This window comes from Hirundo rustica, chromosome 1 (assembly GCF_015227805.2).
Source record: "Hirundo rustica isolate bHirRus1 chromosome 1, bHirRus1.pri.v3, whole genome shotgun sequence".
NCBI classification, from domain to species: Eukaryota; Metazoa; Chordata; class Aves; order Passeriformes; family Hirundinidae; genus Hirundo; species Hirundo rustica.
In genome coordinates this window covers 70,367,401-70,389,260 of record NC_053450.1, presented here as the reverse complement: position 1 = coordinate 70,389,260, position 21,860 = coordinate 70,367,401, and the positions used below count along the sequence as shown (strand labels likewise).

The 21,860-nt window shown below is 37.3% G+C and overlaps 1 protein-coding gene across 11 annotated transcripts in view; it reads right to left on the bottom strand.

The window, feature by feature from the left end:
- The window catches only part of COBL (cordon-bleu WH2 repeat protein), a 157,647-nt gene that overhangs the window by 79,265 nt on the left and 56,522 nt on the right, over positions 1-21,860 (bottom strand). For 6 of the 11 annotated variants that reach the window (XM_040063465.1, XM_058420674.1, XM_040063470.1 and 3 more), the window contains one exon: positions 19,633-19,716. The exons of the other annotated variants lie outside the window; for them this stretch is intronic. In XM_040063465.1, the coding sequence (XP_039919399.1) occupies positions 19,633-19,716 (84 nt within the window). The remainder of the gene's footprint in view (positions 1-19,632; positions 19,717-21,860) is intronic. 11 annotated transcript variants of the gene reach the window in all.

Sequence of the window (21,860 nt, the reverse complement as noted above, 5' to 3'; positions counted from 1 at the left end):
TTCCTGTTTTTTCCCTAATGTACCAGGTGTTTTCTTTGGGGTTCAGCAATTTAATTTTAAGATTTTTTCCTACTAGTTCTTCTAATTGAAATTTAGCTATCAATTTTTGAAGGGCAAATAGGGACTGCTAAAAACACAGAAATATGAAGGCTAAGAGCAACCTGGTGAGACATGCATACCATTCTCATTTTCAGAAGACACCAAGCATCCAGCTTTCTACAAGACTTCAAAAGTCCCATAGCCTGTTGACCTCAACACAAGATAGACTTAAATCCTAAAGCTGAGGCCAGTCTCTGTTCTAAGGTCATCAACCTAGAATTCAATTGTAAAACACCATTTTCAAACTATCTCCTTTTCAAGAATAAACAGAAGTTCTGGTATCTTATGGATACTTTGAAAATTTTAAAGCCATGTATAAATAAAGGCAAGAGTGATCTATTAAAAATTTAACTATACTGCTGTGAGAATTCTGTTTTACAAAAACAGATGTGCACAAAAATGGAAATCAAAGCAGGATTGTTTTTAGAAGATGTCCCTTATATTTAACTTTTTTACCCAAAGCCCTGTTATTAGCATTTCCTTGACTTTCTGACGACACTAAGTGGCATTTAAAGGTCAGCAAGGAAGAGGCTGCAGATTGCCTGTGAGAGTGATTTGACTTCCCGTTCCCTGTTCGCACCGGTCAATAAAAATTTTTCAAAATGTCAAGTCCTTTTCTTGCGATGTTGCTACAGACAAGCCTTTCTTCCGCAGCTCTTTGCCAAAACTCACATATTTGAGCTCCCAGTCTTGTTATGAAACTTCCTTCTCCGAAGTTTTTAAATCAGAAGTAATCAATTCAGCCATTTTTAAGCACTCAAAGTACTACATGTATTAATAAAAAAAGTAAGGGCTTTTTTTTCTAAAATAGACACAAAAAATAAAAGTAACATAAAGGATATATTTTTTTTGCAAGTGTACTATGGGCAAACGCAAAAGACAAGATTTACAGCGGGAAAACAAATACATCTATTTGGTGACAGCAAGAATATTTATGCCTTTTAGACATTTAAACTCCATTAATGCAAACTTTTATTGATTAGCTGAATGATACTACAACTGATTACAACTGGCCATATAAAGTTCCAGACAAGGTTATGTCAGACCTACTGCATAAAGTGAACTTAGATGCTGCTGCTTTCCCTGACATGACACTGATATTACACTAAATTTGCACTAAAATTGAAAACACAGAAACTGAATTAATCCAAGCTCCATCTAAGTTCACTAAAGCATTATACTTCAGTCATGAGATTGCTGGGAGACACAGTTAAAAAAACCCAAGAAAACAAAGCAACTACTCAGATTTTGTGACTACTCAGATTTTCCTTCCTAACCAGCCACACTGAATACAGTTTATTTTTTTGTACTCCCTGAAGCACTTGTGCTGACAGTCTGCCGTCAGAAGGAAAAAAAAGTTAACCTTTTCCTGCACTGAACTGAAAAAATACAAAAAAAGCATTTTAATGGAATTTACTTTATGCTGCTTTATTATTTCACTGCATTTACTGTTGGTAGGAAGTTATCTGGTCACACATCACAATAATGTAAGAAAAGCAACAATTTTGTTCCCACAACAGTTATTTACACAGGCTGTACTGTGTTGATTTTATATGCCTGGCAAGTAGGCTCTCAAGTTCTTACTGTAAAAGTTTTGAGTTATACTTTGAAGTCTGTACGACTAGCGCTACCTTACACTTGTATGAGTCTATCAGAGCATGTAGATAGCAGCTCCAGATCTTGTGGTCAGAGCCCATTTGGTAGACACCAAAACTTACACAGCCAGAACCAGGGATGTCTGAGAACACTCTGTCTCCTCTGACCCTGCCAGTTCTCCCTCAATGTGGCTGACCACATTGCTCTGATTTTACTACAGAGTTTTTAGATCAGAAATCCTAGCAGTGCCAGGTGCAAGGCAGTCACTTCCCATACAAAATCATCCATTTTATCTTCTAGTGTGCTAAAGTGACCAATAGGCCAATCTGCCACTGCAGAGGTTACTAAAATCTTTCTATGACACAGGTCCGCACCATCTGCAATTATGCCAGTTTTTTTCTTAATTGTCTGTATCAGTAATTTTTTTCTTGTTCCTTAACCATAACTTCCCTTCCTAGAAGCTTATCTGATTATTTTTTGTCTTCACTTAGGTAAGCTCATGGGATAGAAAGTGTCTTCACAACTAAGAGTCCAGCCTTGGCTTCCAGCTTCACTGTGACGTTCAACTCCTTTTCCAGTAGAAAAGCTGAAAGAACGACCACCCAAGGAAAGGAACTAGAAAAACTGAAGCCTACAGGAAAAAGGTCTTCCAGAACACACTAAGGGGCTTAGATTCACTGGGAACAAGTATGGGTATTAAGTCTGGCCCCTTCCAGAACACTAAGGACAACAAGTGTAAATGACCAGAGGGAGCTTCCAAGAACCTTCTATAGTTTTTGCTAAACTTCTTGTGCTTCATATATATAAAGATGTGAAGCAATATTCAAAACTCATTTTCCATTTGAAAATCACATGAATACTGCATGAATATGGCAAAACCCACAATTAAGCTGCTTACTTTTTTTTGATGAACTGTCAAATATTATATTTTGAAGTTTAGGAATATAAACATTTTACTCAAATCATTAGGAGATTAGAAAATGTGGACTGGGAATACATGAATTCCACCTAAAGATAAACATTGTAAATTCTTGCAAATATAAAGAAACAGATGCAGTATCACTCATACTACCACGTCCTTCAGTATTCTGCCAGTTTGAGATCACAAATTTAACCTGAGTTCTCCAGAACTAAAGGATGTACCATGGCACTTATAAAGCAGTGGAATACAAGTATAGGAATTCAACAATATGTATTAATCAAGCAACTCAGAGATTGTCAAGTCAGTTACATTTTTTCAAGATTTTATGACAGAGAAATGCTTTGAGAATTGAAGCTTTTAATTCACTTCTTGTGATTTAAAATTAATTTTATTTCCTCCAAATAAATTCTCGTGTTTCCTGTTTTACTTTTCAGATTTTCTCAAGTCAGAATACCTGTCATGCTTAATAAAACCTTTGTCTATTATTGCTGCCCAAATTAATTCATGTCAGTCTGAAGAAATGGAGAAGAGAAATGGACACAATATCACAATATTTTTTTCCATTGCAGCAATAGATGCAAAAAAGGGAATACAAGCTAACTTGATTTACATTTTTGTCTTTGCATCATGTCTTCTGTAAGTGACATTTGTTTCAAACAAATTTATATATATATGTATTTTAAAGCAGCATCCCAACAGAATTAGCAAAAAATAATCTTTCTTGACAGAAGAAGGTAGCCATGTCTCAACAACTCAGAAGGTGGGAGCAGAATGCTGCTGGGTACTAATGGGAAGACCCAATTGTATAAATGGGTGTTTGGAAGGCCCACACATACAAATCCTTTGTGTTCTCTCCCATCAGTTTGGACACTGAACTCATGGCTGCAACCAGCAAGTTCCTATCCTGTGGATCTTGTGAATCACAGCTGAGGGACTTGTTAAAAAGAAGAGAAACAATTTCTTTGATTCAGAGCTGCTGGCACTGACAAGCCACACTCTCAAGTGGATGGAGTGAAAACACACTAGTTGCAAATCATAATGCATAACTGATTTAATTTCTGATACCGTGTGGATCTGTGAAGGAGTAAGAAATTATTTTGCTGAAATCTGAAGATATTTAGCCACAAATGAAAGAAACTTAGGCTGCTAAACAATTTTTTCTGAACAAGTGTGATCAGCAAAGCAAGGAATGGTTTGTTCGAAACAGCAAACCTCAGCTCAACATCACACAAACCGACATATTTTACACTTAATATTCCACTATTCTCCAGATTGTCAATTTACAAAAATGCAGCTAAAGATAATGGGACACCAAATTATTGGGAGATACTTTAACATTGGTATAAATCCAATGACATCCATGAAAGAGTCACAGGCTTCAGCATGTGTCCATTACAGGTATCATTGTAAGAAGACTTCCTGAAACCAGCACGTGTTTTAAAAAAAGAGACATGTGTGTCCAGTCCCTTAAAATGCCACTTTATACTGCCACACGTTACAGAGAAAACATGGACATATATGCACAAGCTTCCAAAACTTGCCAACCTCCTTTCTGCCCTTACGGCGATCTGCAGCAGAGACCATCAGGCTGAGTCACAAGCACACAAAGCATGTGGGCTTTTTTTTAACTTCCTGGACGTTTAAAAACCCCTAAAATGCAAATAGGTTTGCTTTGTTTTGTATATGTAAACCCTAGTGAGAAAAAACTATCATTAACATAGCATGGAAAACATTTTGGCATCAAATGTTCCTATGCTCCTTGGCAGTTTAAAGGAGATATTGTTACCCATCACTCAGGTGGGAGGTAGGGAGTGCAGGCTGCAGGCACAATCTGAAGCGAATTCCAAAATCAAGCTGAACTAAGGGTGACAGTCTGGGATGCCAACAGATACTCTAGGGTAAGGTTTGTCTGCATTCCATACAAGTGTTAAATGATTTATCTTGACTTTCAGAAGTGTGTGGACAACTTTATGTCACATTTGATAGAATATTCTCTCTTTTTCTTTTCCTTCTTTCTTTTAATATCATTTTGGGAAAATACCAGAATCAATTTACAACTAAAATGCACCCACTTGGGGCTGATTTACATCTTTCCGGCTAGACTGCTAAAAACTTATTTTCTACAAGTCCAACACTTTTTGTCACAATGCACTGTCACAATAAGTCAGCCTATAAAAAAACACTGTACTTTGAAAACAGATTTTTCATAACTGTCAAAAATACCAGTATGTAAAGCCACTATGGGAAGAAATAATAACTTCAAAAGATTCCCAGAAAGAAATATCCAAAAAAAGACAGAGAGTCAGCAAATTCAGCGACTCACATAACCTTTTTTTTTTTTTTTTTTTCACTGATAGCTACGTGCTTGTAATGAGAGATGTGCAGGGAATTATAAAAGAATTGGTGAATCATAAAAGGAAATAAGAAAAAATGTGGAAAACATTACAAGTCTCTTTCTGGGTATTTGTCCAAGTGGAATAAAAGCAGACGTGAAAGAAGTAGTAAAGAACATGTGAAGTGAGGATGGGAACAAAAACAGTAATTGTGGCAAAAAATGAAGTGAATATTTAATGAGATTTGACCAGAAAGAAAGTCCTTGAAGAAATTCAGAGATGCAAGTCTGGAAAAGGAGAGGAGCATAGCAAAAAAGCAGAATAGTTCAGTGAATGTGATGATAAGAGTACTGCCTTATACCCTGGGGAAGGAACAGTGAACTAAGGAGGCTGTGCAGGACAAAAATCTATTTTGTAAGGAAACTCCATGACTGTCCATATGCAGGCCCAGAAAGATGATGATCTCATGTTCATCTGTCATGAAGGCAGTGGGGGAAAAGTCAAATGAACAGAACTCAAACCAGGAACGGTTTAGCACTGAAAGAGAAGGGGATTGATATACATATATGTGAATGTGTGAAAAATGCTTCTTTGGCAGGGATTTAAAGCATACTAAGACATGGAAATGAGGCAATGGAAATGGAAGAAAATAACAAAAGAAACATTTTTAAACCTACGAAGAAAGGTTCAAAAGCCAATGACAGACTCAAATAGAAAAACACATTTTAAAGGAACTTGAAGAAAGAATTACAGAGGAAAATTCACATGGACTCCAAAATTCAATTCAGTCCCAGTATCGAAAGAAGACAAGAAAATATTAAGCCAGAAGGAAAACAAGGGAAGAATACTAGAAAATAGGCTCTTTACACTTTGTCTTGGAAGGGCATTAGCAGATAGAGTGAGAGAATCTTGGAAGACTGAGGATGGAAAAAGCCACATTTTTGTAAGCTTGAGAAAGTCGGTTTCTCCTTTCACTTATACTTTTGCACTACATGAAAACAGATTAGCTCAATCCAATAGTGTTGAACTACCAAGCCAAAAATCAAAACCTGTCTTTACTAATGGTCTGGCAACAGACTTCAGGAAACAGGGAGTTCAGAAGGTCAAAGACTGACAATAGGAAAAAAAAAAGACATTTTTCCACTGGTTTTTAGTATTCATCAATCATAAATAACCACAAAATGGATCAAAAGTCTTGAACAAAATGAATTCATCATTGCAATATGAATTGATTTTCTCTAGAATTACTAATTCTTTTAAATCAATCAGCCATTGTTTTTAGTTTATAGAAGACAGGAGCTGTTACATCTGCAATATATGTCCCCCTGAAATTCAAAATATTTTAAAAACTATTGCAGAAGAAGTTCTTCTCTGCGAATTCTTTTAACATATAGAAACTATTAAACCACTAGAGTTGATCATCTTCAATATATTTTCATTGTAGGTATGCCAATTTATACTGGAGGAGGAGATGGAAACTTTACATAAAACATATGATTTTAAAAATATCTGCTTTAATGTCTGCATAGTCAATTTTTATGGCGACCAGAATTATGAATGGAATAGTTCCTGGCATGAGGTTTTTGGGTGTGTATTTGGTTTTGGAGAAATATCTTCTGGGTTTTACTGAAAGTATTTTTATTCCACTTGAATTATAAAGTGTATTCTCCACATTTTAATGAAAGTGTTGTCCTTATGCAGGTTTTCCAGAGGCAAGAAACATGAATGATCAATCCTCAAAAACTTTCAGTGTCTGCTGAAATTCTGACACATAAGAGTACTGGCCTCTGAAAATCTCTACATATTATAGCTGTTGATGAATGAAGAAAACCTACTTAGATTCAAAGGCAAATTTTCACCAAGATCTGCAGAACTTCTGTGACGTGAACCTTCTCTCAAAGGTGTTGCTCTGATCCATTCAAGCTCAGGGATCTGGCTTCCAGCTCCAGTCCTTATAATCCAATTTTGACACAAATACTTTATTAGCTTAGAATGCATTCCTGCAACAACTTTTCCTTTTGAAGTATGTGGTGACTTGTAGGTGGTTAGCTAGAGGGAGACAAATACAATCATCCAACTGTCAAAGCAAAATTTCAAAAAGGAAACTTTGCTCTTAGTAATGATAAAACACTGCCAAAGATAATACGGAAAAACAATATAACCTCTGAAGACTTTAAAACTTCAATTAGAAGAACAAATAAGCTTTTGAACTCTAAAATTAGTGCAAATCTTGAAACAAATCCTAATTACAGAGTCACTAAGATGATTCTAGCAACATGAATCAGAAGTCTGCAGCCAGGAATTTTACAGTTTCAATTAGCTCTCTCAGATGTCTGGATGTGCAGGTGTGTGTGTACATAACCTCTGTGCAGACATATGTGGATCTACATGCAAACACAGGGATGTATGCACACACAGCTTATCACTGCAGTTAGCTCCTCCTGATACCTGCATTCACGTTTGTGCCTCAATGCTTGCATACCTACTACACACCGAGTACAATATGAGGAGTCTGAAGCCCTAAGGACTGGCCTAAGCAAGCTCCCTAACTCTCTGCATCTTTCAGGAGTTTCCTGACAACTTCTGACTGCAAACTACAGCACTGGAGCAGACCAACCCTTTAACCAGATATGACAGCTTTCTGCAGAAGGCAAAATCAAAAGACAAACTCACATCGTGCTTACAGCTTGATGGTCAGGTACAGATGCCAACAAGCCACTTTGAATTGCAACAGCTGAATATTTAGTCCCTGATCAGCATCAGTAGTCAGGAATAAAGAGAAGGAGTCAGGAGGACATCATGTGAGAGTACAGGGGTGAGGAGAAGGTTTAAAGACAACACTCTCCTGCTGGGCAACGGATAGAGCACATCAAGATCAGGTGTGGAACACAGCCACCTTCCGTTTCATAACACCTACAGATTGAAATCTGCAAAAATTAAGCTTGTCTTATTAAAGGAGGTGATGAATTTGGAAAGAAAAATACATATACGTATACCTTGAAGAAGTCAAGTGAATTAATTTCAGGATCTGAATCTTCCGAGACCATGAAATTCAAATCCAAGCTTCCTCTCCATCCTGAAGGATGCTCCAAAGACTATCCTCTTTGAAGAAAAATCAATACCCTGATCATGCTGGAAAAAATCATTCAAGTTCCTTAATTGGGTTCAGAGGAACAGGCTAAGAATAAAGAAGCAGACCTTCCCTTCAAATTTTCTCTGAAGTAATGCTTGAACACTATTTTAATATTCTTGGCCTTTAAGTCTTTTCCTATTGTGATCGGTTTTTTTGCTATTCTTTCAACTCTAACTTTGTCTAGACCACTCCATCTTCTAAATAAACATGAAGTGATAATATAGGATACTGCAAAGGGACTGGAAGTACAGATGTGCTGGAGACCAGGCTACCTCAGCCTTTTCCCACTTTGTATATAGATATATATAAATTCATAATTTAATCTCCCTTTGCAGTATACTGTAGCCTGTGAGGTTTCTCCAAGTCAAAAAAATAAGTGACGTATCCTTAGGAAACCAGAGCTTGACTTGTGAATGTTTATTATTCCCAAGAAACTCATTTTCCTACTGTGTATAGCCTTGTTTCTTTGTGAATTTAATGTGAAATGCTAAGAAATTACATCTTTCCAATCAATTTATTTCCACAGACTGGTGTACTCCAACTCACTGGAGTGAAATCCCCACTGCTCAGTTTTGGCAAAAACCTTTCAAGCAGTCCCAAATTTAACTGACACAGAAGTTAAAAACCTGTGAAATAGATACAACATATACTGACACTTAGACTTCAACTGGCACAATTACAGCTTAAATAGGGCAACCAGTGCTGGGAGTTCTGCTCACTTGTTGGTATGCACTACTTCAGATAACAAAGAAAAACCTGCTTTTGCAACCAATTATTGGTTGGTGAAAGCCACTCCCTTCCTTTGCCACTGTTTGCAATTCAACAAGACTTAACATGTTTACTTTGGGTTTTTCTCCTTCCCCAGTGAGAAAACGCTCTATAAACTAAGCAACTTCAAGGGGTTTATCTGCATCAACTGCCCATCAAAAAGGAATGAAGGTCTTACATTTTAAGAGATTACAGTGAAAGTGTCAGAAGATTTTTGAGAACCTGAAGTAGGACAAGAAAGAACGATTCTAAAATGGACTAGTGTAGATAATGGCTAGCAACTCATAAACGACACAGTCCAAAGCCAGTAAAAAACAGCAGGAATTTTCCCATTGGCTCTGGTGAGTTCTGCATTGTAACTGTATGATGCCGAAAAGAAAATAATACTCTAAACTATGCTGCCACTGTCATTTCTCCAGAAAACCTTTTTCTTCAGTATAGTTTCAAGCTCAATGAAAATCGTAACAACTCCAGCCAAGAAAGCACAGCTCTGCTTTTTTAAACATAAAATTTGGTCCCAGATATGCATACTTCAATCTCTTCTGTTAAAGAAATGAAGAAAGTAAAGGACCCCCAACAAAACACATGTGAACTGGATCCAGACAAGAGGAAAGGAGTTGTTTTAAAAGCATGATCAAAACAGATTAAGACCAAAATCCATAGAACCCAATGCATGATCAGACACCCTACAGATTTACAACTAGTTGTGTAACTAATTGGCAAGGGTTTAAAAAACTGAAACGCATGATGTTAAACAGCAAATGAACATGTCTACAAAGCTAAAGGACCACTACTTTCACCCTTAGCATGATGCTTTCTTTGATGTAATTTTCAGCCACAGGAAATTAAAAGTAGAACAATATAGTAAGTTCACAATCAAACTCAAAAACATGAAGAAGTCCTAAAGTTTTGCTTTTCCACAGACGGAGGATAAAGTGGGCTTTTTCTTCCCAGTTCAAAGAAGTTCCATAGGAAGTATTTTCCCAGCCCCCTTCTTCCCTCCTCTTTTGGGCAAGGGGGGAAGAAGGCGCGAGAACTTTGTATAGGCAAGCTGCTTTTAATTAAATACTAGTTAATAACTTTGTCTGACCTGTACAACTGCCAGTATTTTTAGCTGATATTGTCTTTCTGACCTGTAACCCTTAAACTAGAACAAGAACCTTGTTTAACATTTGTTAAATTTAGACAGCACCACTATCCACTATTACCCCCCTCCCACTGCTGCTGCACTAATCTCCCATGCCAGCTGCTCAAATGTTTACATCTGAAGGGCTTTCTCTGTTTGTGCAGAAACAGCCTCTGCACAGTATCTCTCATCTGTACATTTGCCAGAATCACGGCAAGAAAAGCCTCCCTGCTGGAATTCCTGATTAATAAATAGTCTTAAATGTTTCTTCCTACCTTCCCCCTTCTGTCAAATCCATTGCCATTAGGTTTTTACAAGACAAACCTGCACAGTGCCCTTTACTGGCCTGACTCTTGTCCTGTGCAAACAACTGTAAATCAGAACAAGTTCCATTTAGAGTCAATGAAATCACACCATCTCTGTGCTGAAACTGGAGAGACTGAAATCAAGATGCATACCTGAGCATTTGCTGGGATAGAAAGAAGAAAATGTTACAGTCAGAGAAGGGGGGTGTGGGGAATTTAACACTAACAACATAAATCTACTGGTAATCTCTCCATCTCACTATGTCAGTGCACTTCAGAGACTGCCTGCACAATTCATAACCTACACACTGGTCACACCTGGCTCACAGAAGGTCACCGAGGCATTGAACCACAAAAACACCTACACAGGTGCTTGGTGCTTGGCACTGAAAAAGTCAGTGGGGTCAATGCCTACAGCTACTCTCCTAGTTAAGACCTCTGTAGGGTTACCTCTTGCTCTTTGCCTTGATCTGCTTTCTCTTCTGCCCTTGCAGATGACCACTTCCACAACCAGAATTATTTTCCTTAGTTTGCCCAAGTGTTTTGAGATCTGCTCTAAAGTGCAAATGACCCTGAAAAAAAAAATAATTCAAGAAAGTGGATTTGACTATTTCACACTGTTGAAAAGCCTTTAAAAAGACTGCCAACTATTTGCCACTCTTTCCATGCTTCAGTCTGCATCCCAAAATTTCTTAGAATTCAAATTAAGTACTATACACGTTAAACAGAGTAAGAAAAAAATCAATGGCTGAAATTATTTTTAGTCCTTTCTGCTAAGCTCAGAGGGGAGGAACAGTATTGCAGCTGCACGTAAAAGACTTACAAAACCTAATTCAACAGTTGTCTATTTAAAAAGAGGAAGAAAGAATATGAAACAGCTACACAGACTACAGGTGTCAGATGGTCTCTTTTTGTAGCGATGAACAACTGAGAAACACACACTGAGAAGCACCCTCAGTGTTATACAGTCTTTGCTTCATACAGACAACTCTTTGAGTTAAAGGAAGACCTATAAGGGACACTAAGCCTCATGTAGGTCTGACTTTGCATGAGAGAACTAAGCCATAAAGTTCACTTAGGAAAACTTCCCCATCAAAGTAAAATGCATTGCGTCCTGTCAGCAAGTGTTTTGCAAATCTTCCCTCACCTGCCATAAGAAGTTATTGAGACATATGGTTTCACACGCTACCAAGCAGCTCAGTTTTGCCAACGAACAATAATGCACAGAACAAATATGTGTGGAAATCATGAGATCATCTAATTATAAGAAATGTTATTGTATGCCACTACTTTTAATGAAATCGAGTCTTCAGTGTCCACAGAAGAGGCTGGAAAGAAACCAAATCCTATTAGAGCTCATGCCTCAAAAATTGTTTGCAAAAGAAAAGAAATTATACCTTAACTGGTGCTGAAAATTTTTGCTGTATCTAAAATCTACATAAGCTAATTGGATATCTTAGACTAATATAATGAATCTATGGTTACATGGATTCCGATTATGCCACTACAAAACAGGTTTTTCTGTCTAAAAAATTTTCCCTTGTATATTAGAAATATGGAATCAATTACACACTATTAGCCATTTCTGATTTCATCTAGTAAAGGGCACTGGCATAAATATACACTAATCCTTTCACTACAGTAGTATACCAGTGGAAAGCCTGACAAGAAATTCAAATTGTGAAAAGCCTGATCCCGGTATAAACTTTTGTTTAAAGCTGGTATATCCCAGACCACTGCATGCTTGCCACTATGAACAATATGCTGAATGGGTTATGACCAAATGTGAATTACAAGGCTATTACAGACTATTAAGGGGTTCTGGTAATATTAATTACCAAGAAAGCAAAGCCTGAGTGGTTGGCATGTCACTAGAAAAATCTCAAATGGAATTTTGAGTTTGTCTTTGGGTATTTTTTAATGTGCTTTTATTAATGCAAATTAAAAGCCATTGGTCTTATTAGCTGCTGCTGTATTCTTTTTTTTTTTTTTTTTTTTTTTTCCTAGTGAGTTAACTTCAGAACTTTTCAGTGAAATCAGTAACAAAAGATGAATCAGACATAAAAGGATTTGGGTGGTTAAGGGTGTGTCACCAGGTCTTAATTAAACATCCGAGGGAGATATCTGAGCCAACTTACACCAGACTGACTGGGTACATGACCATGTAGAGAATGATGCCACACAGCCCAGGTCTGGAATTGCCACATGCAAGCTTAACTGTGTGCTCCTCTTAGGTTATGCCTTCCTAAATCACAATGGTTTCCACTTTCCCATCAATAAGCCTGGCACATATCCCTCTGATGTGCTTACTTCCATTTTGGTGCTTGAATTCTGCTTCTGGGCATGCTGAGCATAGAAATTGTGGAGACACTATGCTTCTAACCTCATGCCTAAATTCCAACAGGATCCATAAAATGTGCAAAATATCCTTCTTTGTCAGCCCAAGGAGCCTGATCCAATAGGTATGTTTAAAGCACAACTAAGCAACTGGGCTTCACAAAAATACAACTGCCTAAAAAGGCAGCTATGGTATTTTCTCTAGCCCTGTCCAAACTCCTGCCCCAAATTCAATGATTCAGTAAGAGTATCCAGGTCGAAAACCATTGTCTAGTTGAGAAATAACAAACTTTCCTCTCCTGCGAAGAGAGCAAGACTATTCTCTGTTCAAGGACATGAACATGAGTTTAGCTAAAAAGAGACTGAGATTAGGGCATTCATCTGGGCAGGAAGCCATTTGGCTCCTCCTGTTCTAGTTTTAGTGACTACTTGCTTGCTGGATGTAACATCTGCTTAGCACAGAAAAAACATCTCTGGCACTGGCACTGGAAACCCAGATCTGCCACCACACTTAAGTTAGCTCATTACTGGTCTGAATAGCTAAGCTTGCTCTTGCTCTCTGAGTCACTGAATATTTGGGTATTTTTACAAAAGCATGCTTCCCACATCAAGAATACCTCACAGCTTTGTTCCAGGCAGTCTCCATCCCAGTAAGTATTTAGGGGTTTTTTTGCAAAGGAGGAAATAATTCTCTGATGCTGATATCTCTAAAGGCAAAAAAGAGAACTTAGTTCACTCACATTTTGGATAACAATGGCAGGTGGTCATACTCTAGATTAAAAGCTTTCAATACCTGAATTTAACAGCTGATTTGAGATTTGGATCATGAGCAGAGACAGGTAACAGACACAGATGGGCAGAGTTTAACAAGCAACTCCTGCTGTGAAGATTTCAGTGGATTCAAAACTTGGGAAATCTGACTCTCAGCTGCTTGGATTCAGAGTCCAGACACCCACACTGTCAGGTATTTAAAACAGGCACTGCCAGGCACAGTTGTACCTAATTCCTTTTGTAGATACGACCCTACTCAAGCCTTTTTGATTTGACTTAATCCATTTCTCTGTGTTCATCTCAGAACATTTTTTGACATTATTTTCTTTCAAAATATCCTGCTAAACCACTGCAGGAACTGAAGATTATGAGCCATCTTTTTAAAAGTAGCAACATGAATATCATGAGTTGTGATGATTTCACTCTCAACCATGCAGTTCGAATCTTAGATGTAGGTTCTGGCAACCACTGACTACCTGAAAATATATATATATATTTTTAATAAAACCTTCATAGTCACATAAAAGAAACTTAAATGCAACTTCTACAAACCTAACACTCAGAAGTCAAATGAAGGGAAGTCCACCCTTAATGATTTCTCTTCAAATCTCATGATCTTAAGACACTTTTGTGTGGTGAGGGCAAGAGCTGACAAGTGATTTTTGAATGCATGAAGCTGGCAAGTACAAGCTAAGCAGCACAGACAGAACAGGGGTCAGCTGACATGTCTCTTCACCAGATACTGTTTTTAATAGCTTGTAACTTCACCATGCTTTAACCATGGATGCTGAGACTTTCCATTCCAGGTGTCTGCCTCAGGCTATTTCTTTTTTTCTTTTTTTTTTTTTTTTTTTTTTTTTTTTTTTTTTTTTTTTTTGTTAGCCGGAGTAGCTCAGCTGGTTCTGAGATGATTTTTTTTTTTTTTTCCCCCCCACTAACTCCAAGGACCTTTTCTTTGAAGAGGTCTAGTAACACCACACTGTGTAGCAAAAACTTGAAGTCTGGTGGTGGCAGGCAGCCACTTCTTCAAGCTCTTGCCTTCTGCTATCACAAAATGTAAGAAAAAAAATCTAAAGATACTATAATATGCAAAACCATCTATGATTCACATGAGCAAAGACAGTTAATATCCTATAAGTGCACACCACAAAAGGAGGTGGGTAAAGCTGCATCTCTCCAGCAGCCATAGTCTGTCTGAAAGGCTCCTCCATGGTCTGCTTAATCTATAACTCTGCTCTGAAACAGAATAAATTACATGTAGCTCATCCTCTAGACATTTTTGGAGGTTTTGCAGTTTAGCGGATGATAAGGATTTCACAGTCATTTTAATAGCATGCCCCCCTGTGAAATTTCCATGCAGTCAATTTTTTTCTCCCTCTTGTATCCAAGTTAAATTTCTATTGTTATATATAAAGCACATTTCTTCCTGTCCTGCCTGCAGTAGATGAGGACAAACAAAGTTGATCACTGACATTTTTACTACCTACCTGAAATCCTCTCAATGCCAGCTTAAGCCTTGGGAAAACCTTCTGTCTTACCAAGGCAAGTTAACAGTAATGAGTTTTTTTTTTCCCCCACAGTGTATCACAGGTATCAAACTAAAACTAGCTCTACTGTGATGGTGAATGTTATGCTGAGATACATGTTATTTATTAGGTCTATTTTTCTTCTAATTATGTAAACAGCTGCATGAATGGAAATATTTATAATTGTATCTTCTCTAGTATCATCTTCTGGCATCTAACTACTAGCTTATAGGCACCCTTTAATGAAAGGCTGGTGCAAACAGACCTGTCTGCTGCAGTATTTAGACAACTTTCCATACTCAGTTTGTTGAGTTTCATATTTTGCAAACAAAATCTCACTAGGAAATATGGTTTCAAGGCCAGATCACAACCTACATCTTGGACAGTGCATAGATAGCTTTAACTCTACAAAATGCGACAAATAAACACACTCAAGTATTGTCAGGAGACCAAGAAGAGAGAACACAAAACCAGGAATTTAAATCAAACGTGATTGTCAAACACAAGGAAATATTAAAAGTGGATGGCAGTTAACTTCCATTTAGATGACATGGGCAGTATTCTCATTCCTATTGCCCTGAACAGCACCTGCCTATGTGAGAGGAAATCCTCGACAGGAAAGGATATTACCTGACCACCCATGACCTGACATGGTTGAAGAAACAAATAACATTCAGCTAACTGCACCAGATTCTTCTTCCCACCCATTCCAAACTGAAAAAGTGTATCATGAATGGTGTAACTCCTGCTGTCAAAGAGGGACAGAAGTTACTGTTAGAGTATGAGGCTCTGAAAAAGTAAACCGTATGTGTTTTTAAAGCCTTTATATGGAAAAGAGTTGTTGCTGCCACTTGAGAAGTGATTGCCAGGATTACTAACACACCAAAATTCTTCATGACTTTTATCAATTATTAGACAGAACTTTTCTTCTGAAGAAAAATCTTGCAATTATTCAGGTAGTATGAAATAAAAACAAAACCAAAATCCCCCACACATATCCTAAAAACATCTGATAACTGTTTGTTATTTTAAATTACATGGTTTTTTTTTCTCTAGTAGTTTTGCATATGAGCATATATAATCACAGCATGACAGACTCATCAAGCAGAGAACTACTGGACTATTTGCTCCATTTAATTAATTGATTCCATTATGGGCAAAACTTATATTCTGACATACACTGAAGATTAGGTATTTAAAAATATGGTGCTGACGAAGTGCTGATGAAGATCCTCCAACATTGCACTGCTGCAGCCCCGTTTGAACTAGAGAAACCTTGTGTGATAAGACTTTGTGCTGAAGTTTCAAAACCTCTGATAAGTGTTCCTGGCTGTACTTCTAAATATTTGTTCCCAGGCTGATATATTACATAAACAAAGTCCACATCAGAGCTACACATCGTTCAGCACTTAGGACGTGTTTTTTCACTCTTGATTTATGAAAACATGATGACCCCCAAAATAAAACCAGTTAATTTTAGTACTGTGTTCCAGTACTGTTTTATCTTGATCAACTGTTTATATGAAGACAGTGACACCAAGTGGCAGAGAGGACTCCAGTTCCCTTTTCTTCCCAGCTGTTCTGAACTCCAGCTCTGACAGTCTGCCTCTGGCATAGAAAAAGCTGAATACAGCTAACTGTGCTGCAACTTCCAACTGCTCTTTACCTGTATGTTGTGTATTTCGACAGCATGTTTGCGAAAAGTTAACCTGGATATAAAACTGATCTGCTTAGCACAAAACTGATTTTTCTTCCCAGATTAAGGGAAAGGATTTCTGCTTCATTTATAATACGCTATTGGATTTCGTGTCCTTCACTGGTGTGTGGTGTAAAGAACTTTGAGGATTTTCATGGAGAAGTATTTTCTTGCATTTACACATCCTCTATCTAAGCTGTTAACAAATTCTTTTCACCTTTATTTTTGCTGATACTGTGAAAAAGTGTCCTTTCACCTCAAGCATAAGTGTTGACTTTGCCATCTTGACTTTGAAAATCTGATTCTTCATCAACAACTCAAAGTATTTTTAGAGGCATTAATAATTCAAATAATAATGAGATAAATATGGCACTGAGATAGTTTGGTGGTTGAAAAGTGAATATAACTTGTGCTTGAATAAACACCAAAGGGTCTCTTACTTCTTACACTTTTATTCCATTACTTCATATTGCCCAGTTTAAGCAAATAAACAAACCAACACCAAATCAATACCCAGAATAGAATCATTACATTTTCCTTCCTACAATTCAGTGCACATCCCCACCACATAATAGTGAGAAAAGGATTTAAACTAAGCATATGAAGGTTCATACCTTTATCATGGTAGTACTTCACAAGTTAACTATTTCTTTTTAGGCAAGAAAAATTTTCTTATTCTGGTCAGTGTAACTTCTGGTACTGTATCTAAAGAAATGGCAAGACATTTTTCTTCCAGAAATAAAACTGAAATGGCATTTGGTTCCCCTACAGCAAAAAACCAAAATACTTTCAGATGACCCAAAACAGTACTAGAAAGCAGACCTGAGATAACCGCAAAAGAGGAAGCCTCTACTGGATGACATTTTGCCAACAGTCCTATCTCAGCAACGAAACCCCTATATAATGATCTCTAAATACATATTTCACATACATGGCCATGTAAGATACCACTCAGTTGGAAGAGAGATACTTGGTTCCACTAAAGTAAATGAGGTATCCTTTGAACAAGCAGAATAACAAATTACTCATAATGACTGAGGGTCTCAAATCTAGTTCATGAGGAACTGCTAAGCTCAACTTTTAAAATTATGAAGTGCTTTTGCTGGTGTTTCCTTTTGAATTTTATCTTAGTATTAAGTTAACTACACCAACTATCTTTGCCAAGTTTGCAACATTTTTGAATTTTTCACCTACGGCATCCCAATTGTTGAACTTTTTCTTGAAGTCCAACTAACCTCTTGAAAAGGTGGACCTTCTCCACTGCTGAGTGAATCTGTTAGACTTATTTAATACACCTTCTACAAGCTCAAACAGAATACTACCAAATGCAATGCGACAAGGTCAAACCGTTTTTTTATGTGCTCATGTCTTAGCAGCATTGGTGCTCATACAAATACAGGTGTCACACCAGAAGTGAAAGACATAAACACTGAGCAAGGGCTACACTGTTTTTCAAGATTAATTTCTCTTAAAAAGCAAGTGGGAAGAAGTTAAATCCCTGACACGCTAATTTAACTGAATAAAAATAAAAGCTTTTTACCTTTTCCAAAGCCCTTTCCTCCCTATAAACTGGCACCTTTAGAAGAATTAACATATTCAATATGGTTTTGAAAACCTTTTTCATCAATATCAGAGGGAAAAAAAAAATTATAATTTGCCCCATACAATTCCCTTGCAAAATAAAGTGATGTCTTTCCTCTGGCGAAAGCACCATACACCTTTACCATCAGATTGTTACTTGTAATTCCTACTCTTTATCCTCGTCCTTTTCTATTACTTGGGTATCAAGATATTGAGACTAATTTTTTAATGGCAATGAATGCAAACAACAAAATTATTTTATTTTGGTGAGCTTGTGGTGCTTTTTCTATGCTTTTACTTAGTCTATTTTAATTATACGATCACCCTCTTGTAGGACTTTCTTTTAGTAAGAGAGGCCTATTAATCTATTCATCTTTATAGTGCTGCCCAAATTTTTAGTATCACAAGAAGATTTTCCATTTCAGTAATCTTTTATTATGAAATGTTCACAGATTTGCAGAGTTTGGTGTTTTTACACTTTACAGGCAATCAATTTTCTATCTATTTCTCCTTTTGGACTCCTTTTATATTACTCTTTTCATCTGGGATTTGTTCTCTTACTCTTTCATTTTTTCCACAATTTCCTGTCACCCTTCTCTGTGGCTAGTGAGTTCTGTATTTTGCAGATCCACACTCCTTTTCCAAAGATCTGTTTATGAAAGGGAGATTCAGAGCTGAATCTCACATTTCAAACTTCTATCACATCATCAGAGTCCTCTCTAGGTTTTTGAAAATATTATAGCAAAAATTCAAGTAATTAAAAAAGGTAATAAAAAGATGTGCCATTTATAATAATTACTATACCACCAGAACCATCTTAGAAAATATTTAGGATTCATACTTCCTAATCTGACACCTTCCTATTCAGATCCTCGTAAATTGGTAGGCTGTCAGACGCTTAAAAATGTTTCTAAATGCGGTTCACAGGATTTTAGTACCCCAAACCCTACTGAGGTGCTTAACAAAAAACCTATCTGTTTTTTTGAGTGTTTACTCTTCACCCCCAAGCGCCTTATGAAATAAATATAATGCTGCCATGCTGCAGAAGTCAGATAAAGAGATGAAAAGGAAGGTGTGGTTTTATAAGAAAAGCCCCCTTTAAATAGTGTTGGTAAGGTAAATGTTCTCTTGCATCATGCAGGACTGTCACTGCATGTCACGACACCTATGTTCTTTCTCACAACTGCTTAGAATTTAACATTGAAAGAAACTTTATTAATAGTGCAGCTAGCAAGTTCTACTTGAAGACAGCGCATTACATTTTAACTTCATGAAGATATGCAAACTGCACTCACGTAACAAAGCCCACTAAAGCTAAAGCATAAGCTATTTCTACTTCTACTTGGCTAAGCATCAGGAACAGCAGTGGTATCTGGTTAATTCAAATTGCAGGATCTAATAAGAATGCAATAGCATCTACAAGCTGTGTTAGTACTTACATCCAAGCTTCCTTCACTTGTAGATGCAGAACTAAAAACATCCTCCTCACCACAATCTCTGTTCATCCCCAAGTATTCTTCTGTCTGCAACACAAACAAGTGTCCTACACAGCAGAGCAAAGGAAACAAAACTGCAAAAACACGCCAGAGCAAAATACCAAACTCCATCAGGGAACCAAGACAAACTGTCTCAGTAGTGCTGGACCTGATTGCTGAGAAACTCTGAAGTAGTCTGTGAAATTCTCTGATGTAGGCAAGGAGCTAAGAAAACCACCAGCAAAAAGATTTTAAAATAGACAAAATTCTTAGGCAAGGATAAAAATAGGGAGTAACTTATTCCTGTAATGAATGACACAATGAAACAAGCAGAGAGCTCCTTCCTTGCCATTTCTCCATGAAGGAACTGTTTTGGTGTGCTAGCACGTACCTTACTTAAGCCTAGATCCCATGATTGTCTGCATAGCACCTCTGCTCTACTGGATTGTTTAGCAGTGCCAATTTGATCTGGATTTAGCTTCAGGCAAATGACTACATTTAACATCAAAAAGAAATGGAGGTCATGCCACCTTTATGTTTTTTATGCCAGCTGCAGGAGAACAGAGGGTAACTGATCCAGTATAAAATTAGAATGGAGAGAACAAGATGATACCTGATCTGGCATTAAGCCTGCCAGTACAAAGTTAACCAAAGAAATACTTTTAACAAATTTGTACCAGCCATGAGAATAGGACTTTGCTTTCATTCTATGCCACGGTGTTTTCAATATAACAGAAAGCTTTTTTTAGAAAAGTTAGATCTGGTGTATTGTCATACCACAATTACTGCTCTCAGTGAGCCAGCTGAGAAAGAAAGCATGTATGTGGGCATGGAAATCTGAGCATAGGCCTGTAGTGAGCAGTGACACCTGATCCAGGACAGTTTGCAACACAGGCTAACACTTTTCTTCCCTTGCAAAAGAAATAGCCTTCCCCTTGCAACTGCCTGCAAGTCTGCAGTCCTACTACTGCGCCGCACTTTGAGCAATTCTTCCTATCAAATAGTTCTAAAATAGAGACTGTGCATGACCACATACACCCCTCACCACTGCAAATCACAATGCAAACAAACAAACAAAAAAATACACAGAACAAACTTAAGCCTTGTGGGGGAGTAAAAATGTAAAAAAGGCCATAAAGAGCAGAGTTTAGGCACCCTGGGGTTTTGATTCCAGTTCCCTGAAATCACAAGGCATCTCATCATCTAATCTCTACATAAACCTACCAAATCCTTTATTAAAAGAACTTTATTAATTTGCCCTCATCCTGCTAAGCCTGTTCAGCAGTTTCACTGCTGTTTTGGTTAGAAAGCTTTCACAACAGCAAGTCAGATATATTATGCCTAGTTAACACCTGCTTGTTCCTGTGCACTGTGCTATTCTTCCATCTATTGTATTTTAAATTCCCAGAGGTTTCTGAAGGCAACAGTGACTTCCTTGCTTGGCTAAACAAAAATGACTGATCAAATGACTGATCTAGTTTCTTTTACTACAGAGTAATTGCCATTTGAAAGTAGGTGTCCAATAAAAAAATTAACAAGAAAAATCAATTAACTTGTCATAACTATCAGCAAGAAAGACTTACACCTTTTCCTCAGATTTAGAAGCTATTTCTCATACTTGTTTGTACAGTTCCTACTTTTTTGCAGGTCAAATACTATTTTGAATTTAATTCACTCTCAATCTTCTTAGCAATTTTTAAAATTTGTATTTTAAAAAACTCAGAGTATCACCTCCTTTGCTTTGATTAACAAGAGAAAGAGAACAGAAAAAAAGAGAGGAGCTTGCAATCTTTGCACACATTCAACTCTGCTATGAGAAACCCATTGCAGTAACCACTGAATTAGGATGATTCATAGGAACTTTTGCTAAGGTTGTAAGCATTAATACTTTAAAAGTTAAAACTGATCTGCTTCAGGAGTTAGAACTGCAAGAACACAGATTTCACACTCAAGTTCAGTAAAATGGAATGAGAGGAGAAAGTATGATGCAGAAACTGCATGCTGTAATGTGTTTGGTTCTTCCAGAGGAATTACAGTCCCACAGCGTGCTCTAGAGGCTCAGGCTCAGCTCCCTTCTTTACTTGATTCTTCTCAGCAGACACAGCATTATTGCTCCAGTTATAATTTTTTCCCTTCTAAATATGAAGTATTTTCTTACAGTGGAAAAACACCCTGAAAGTGACTGACCTCTT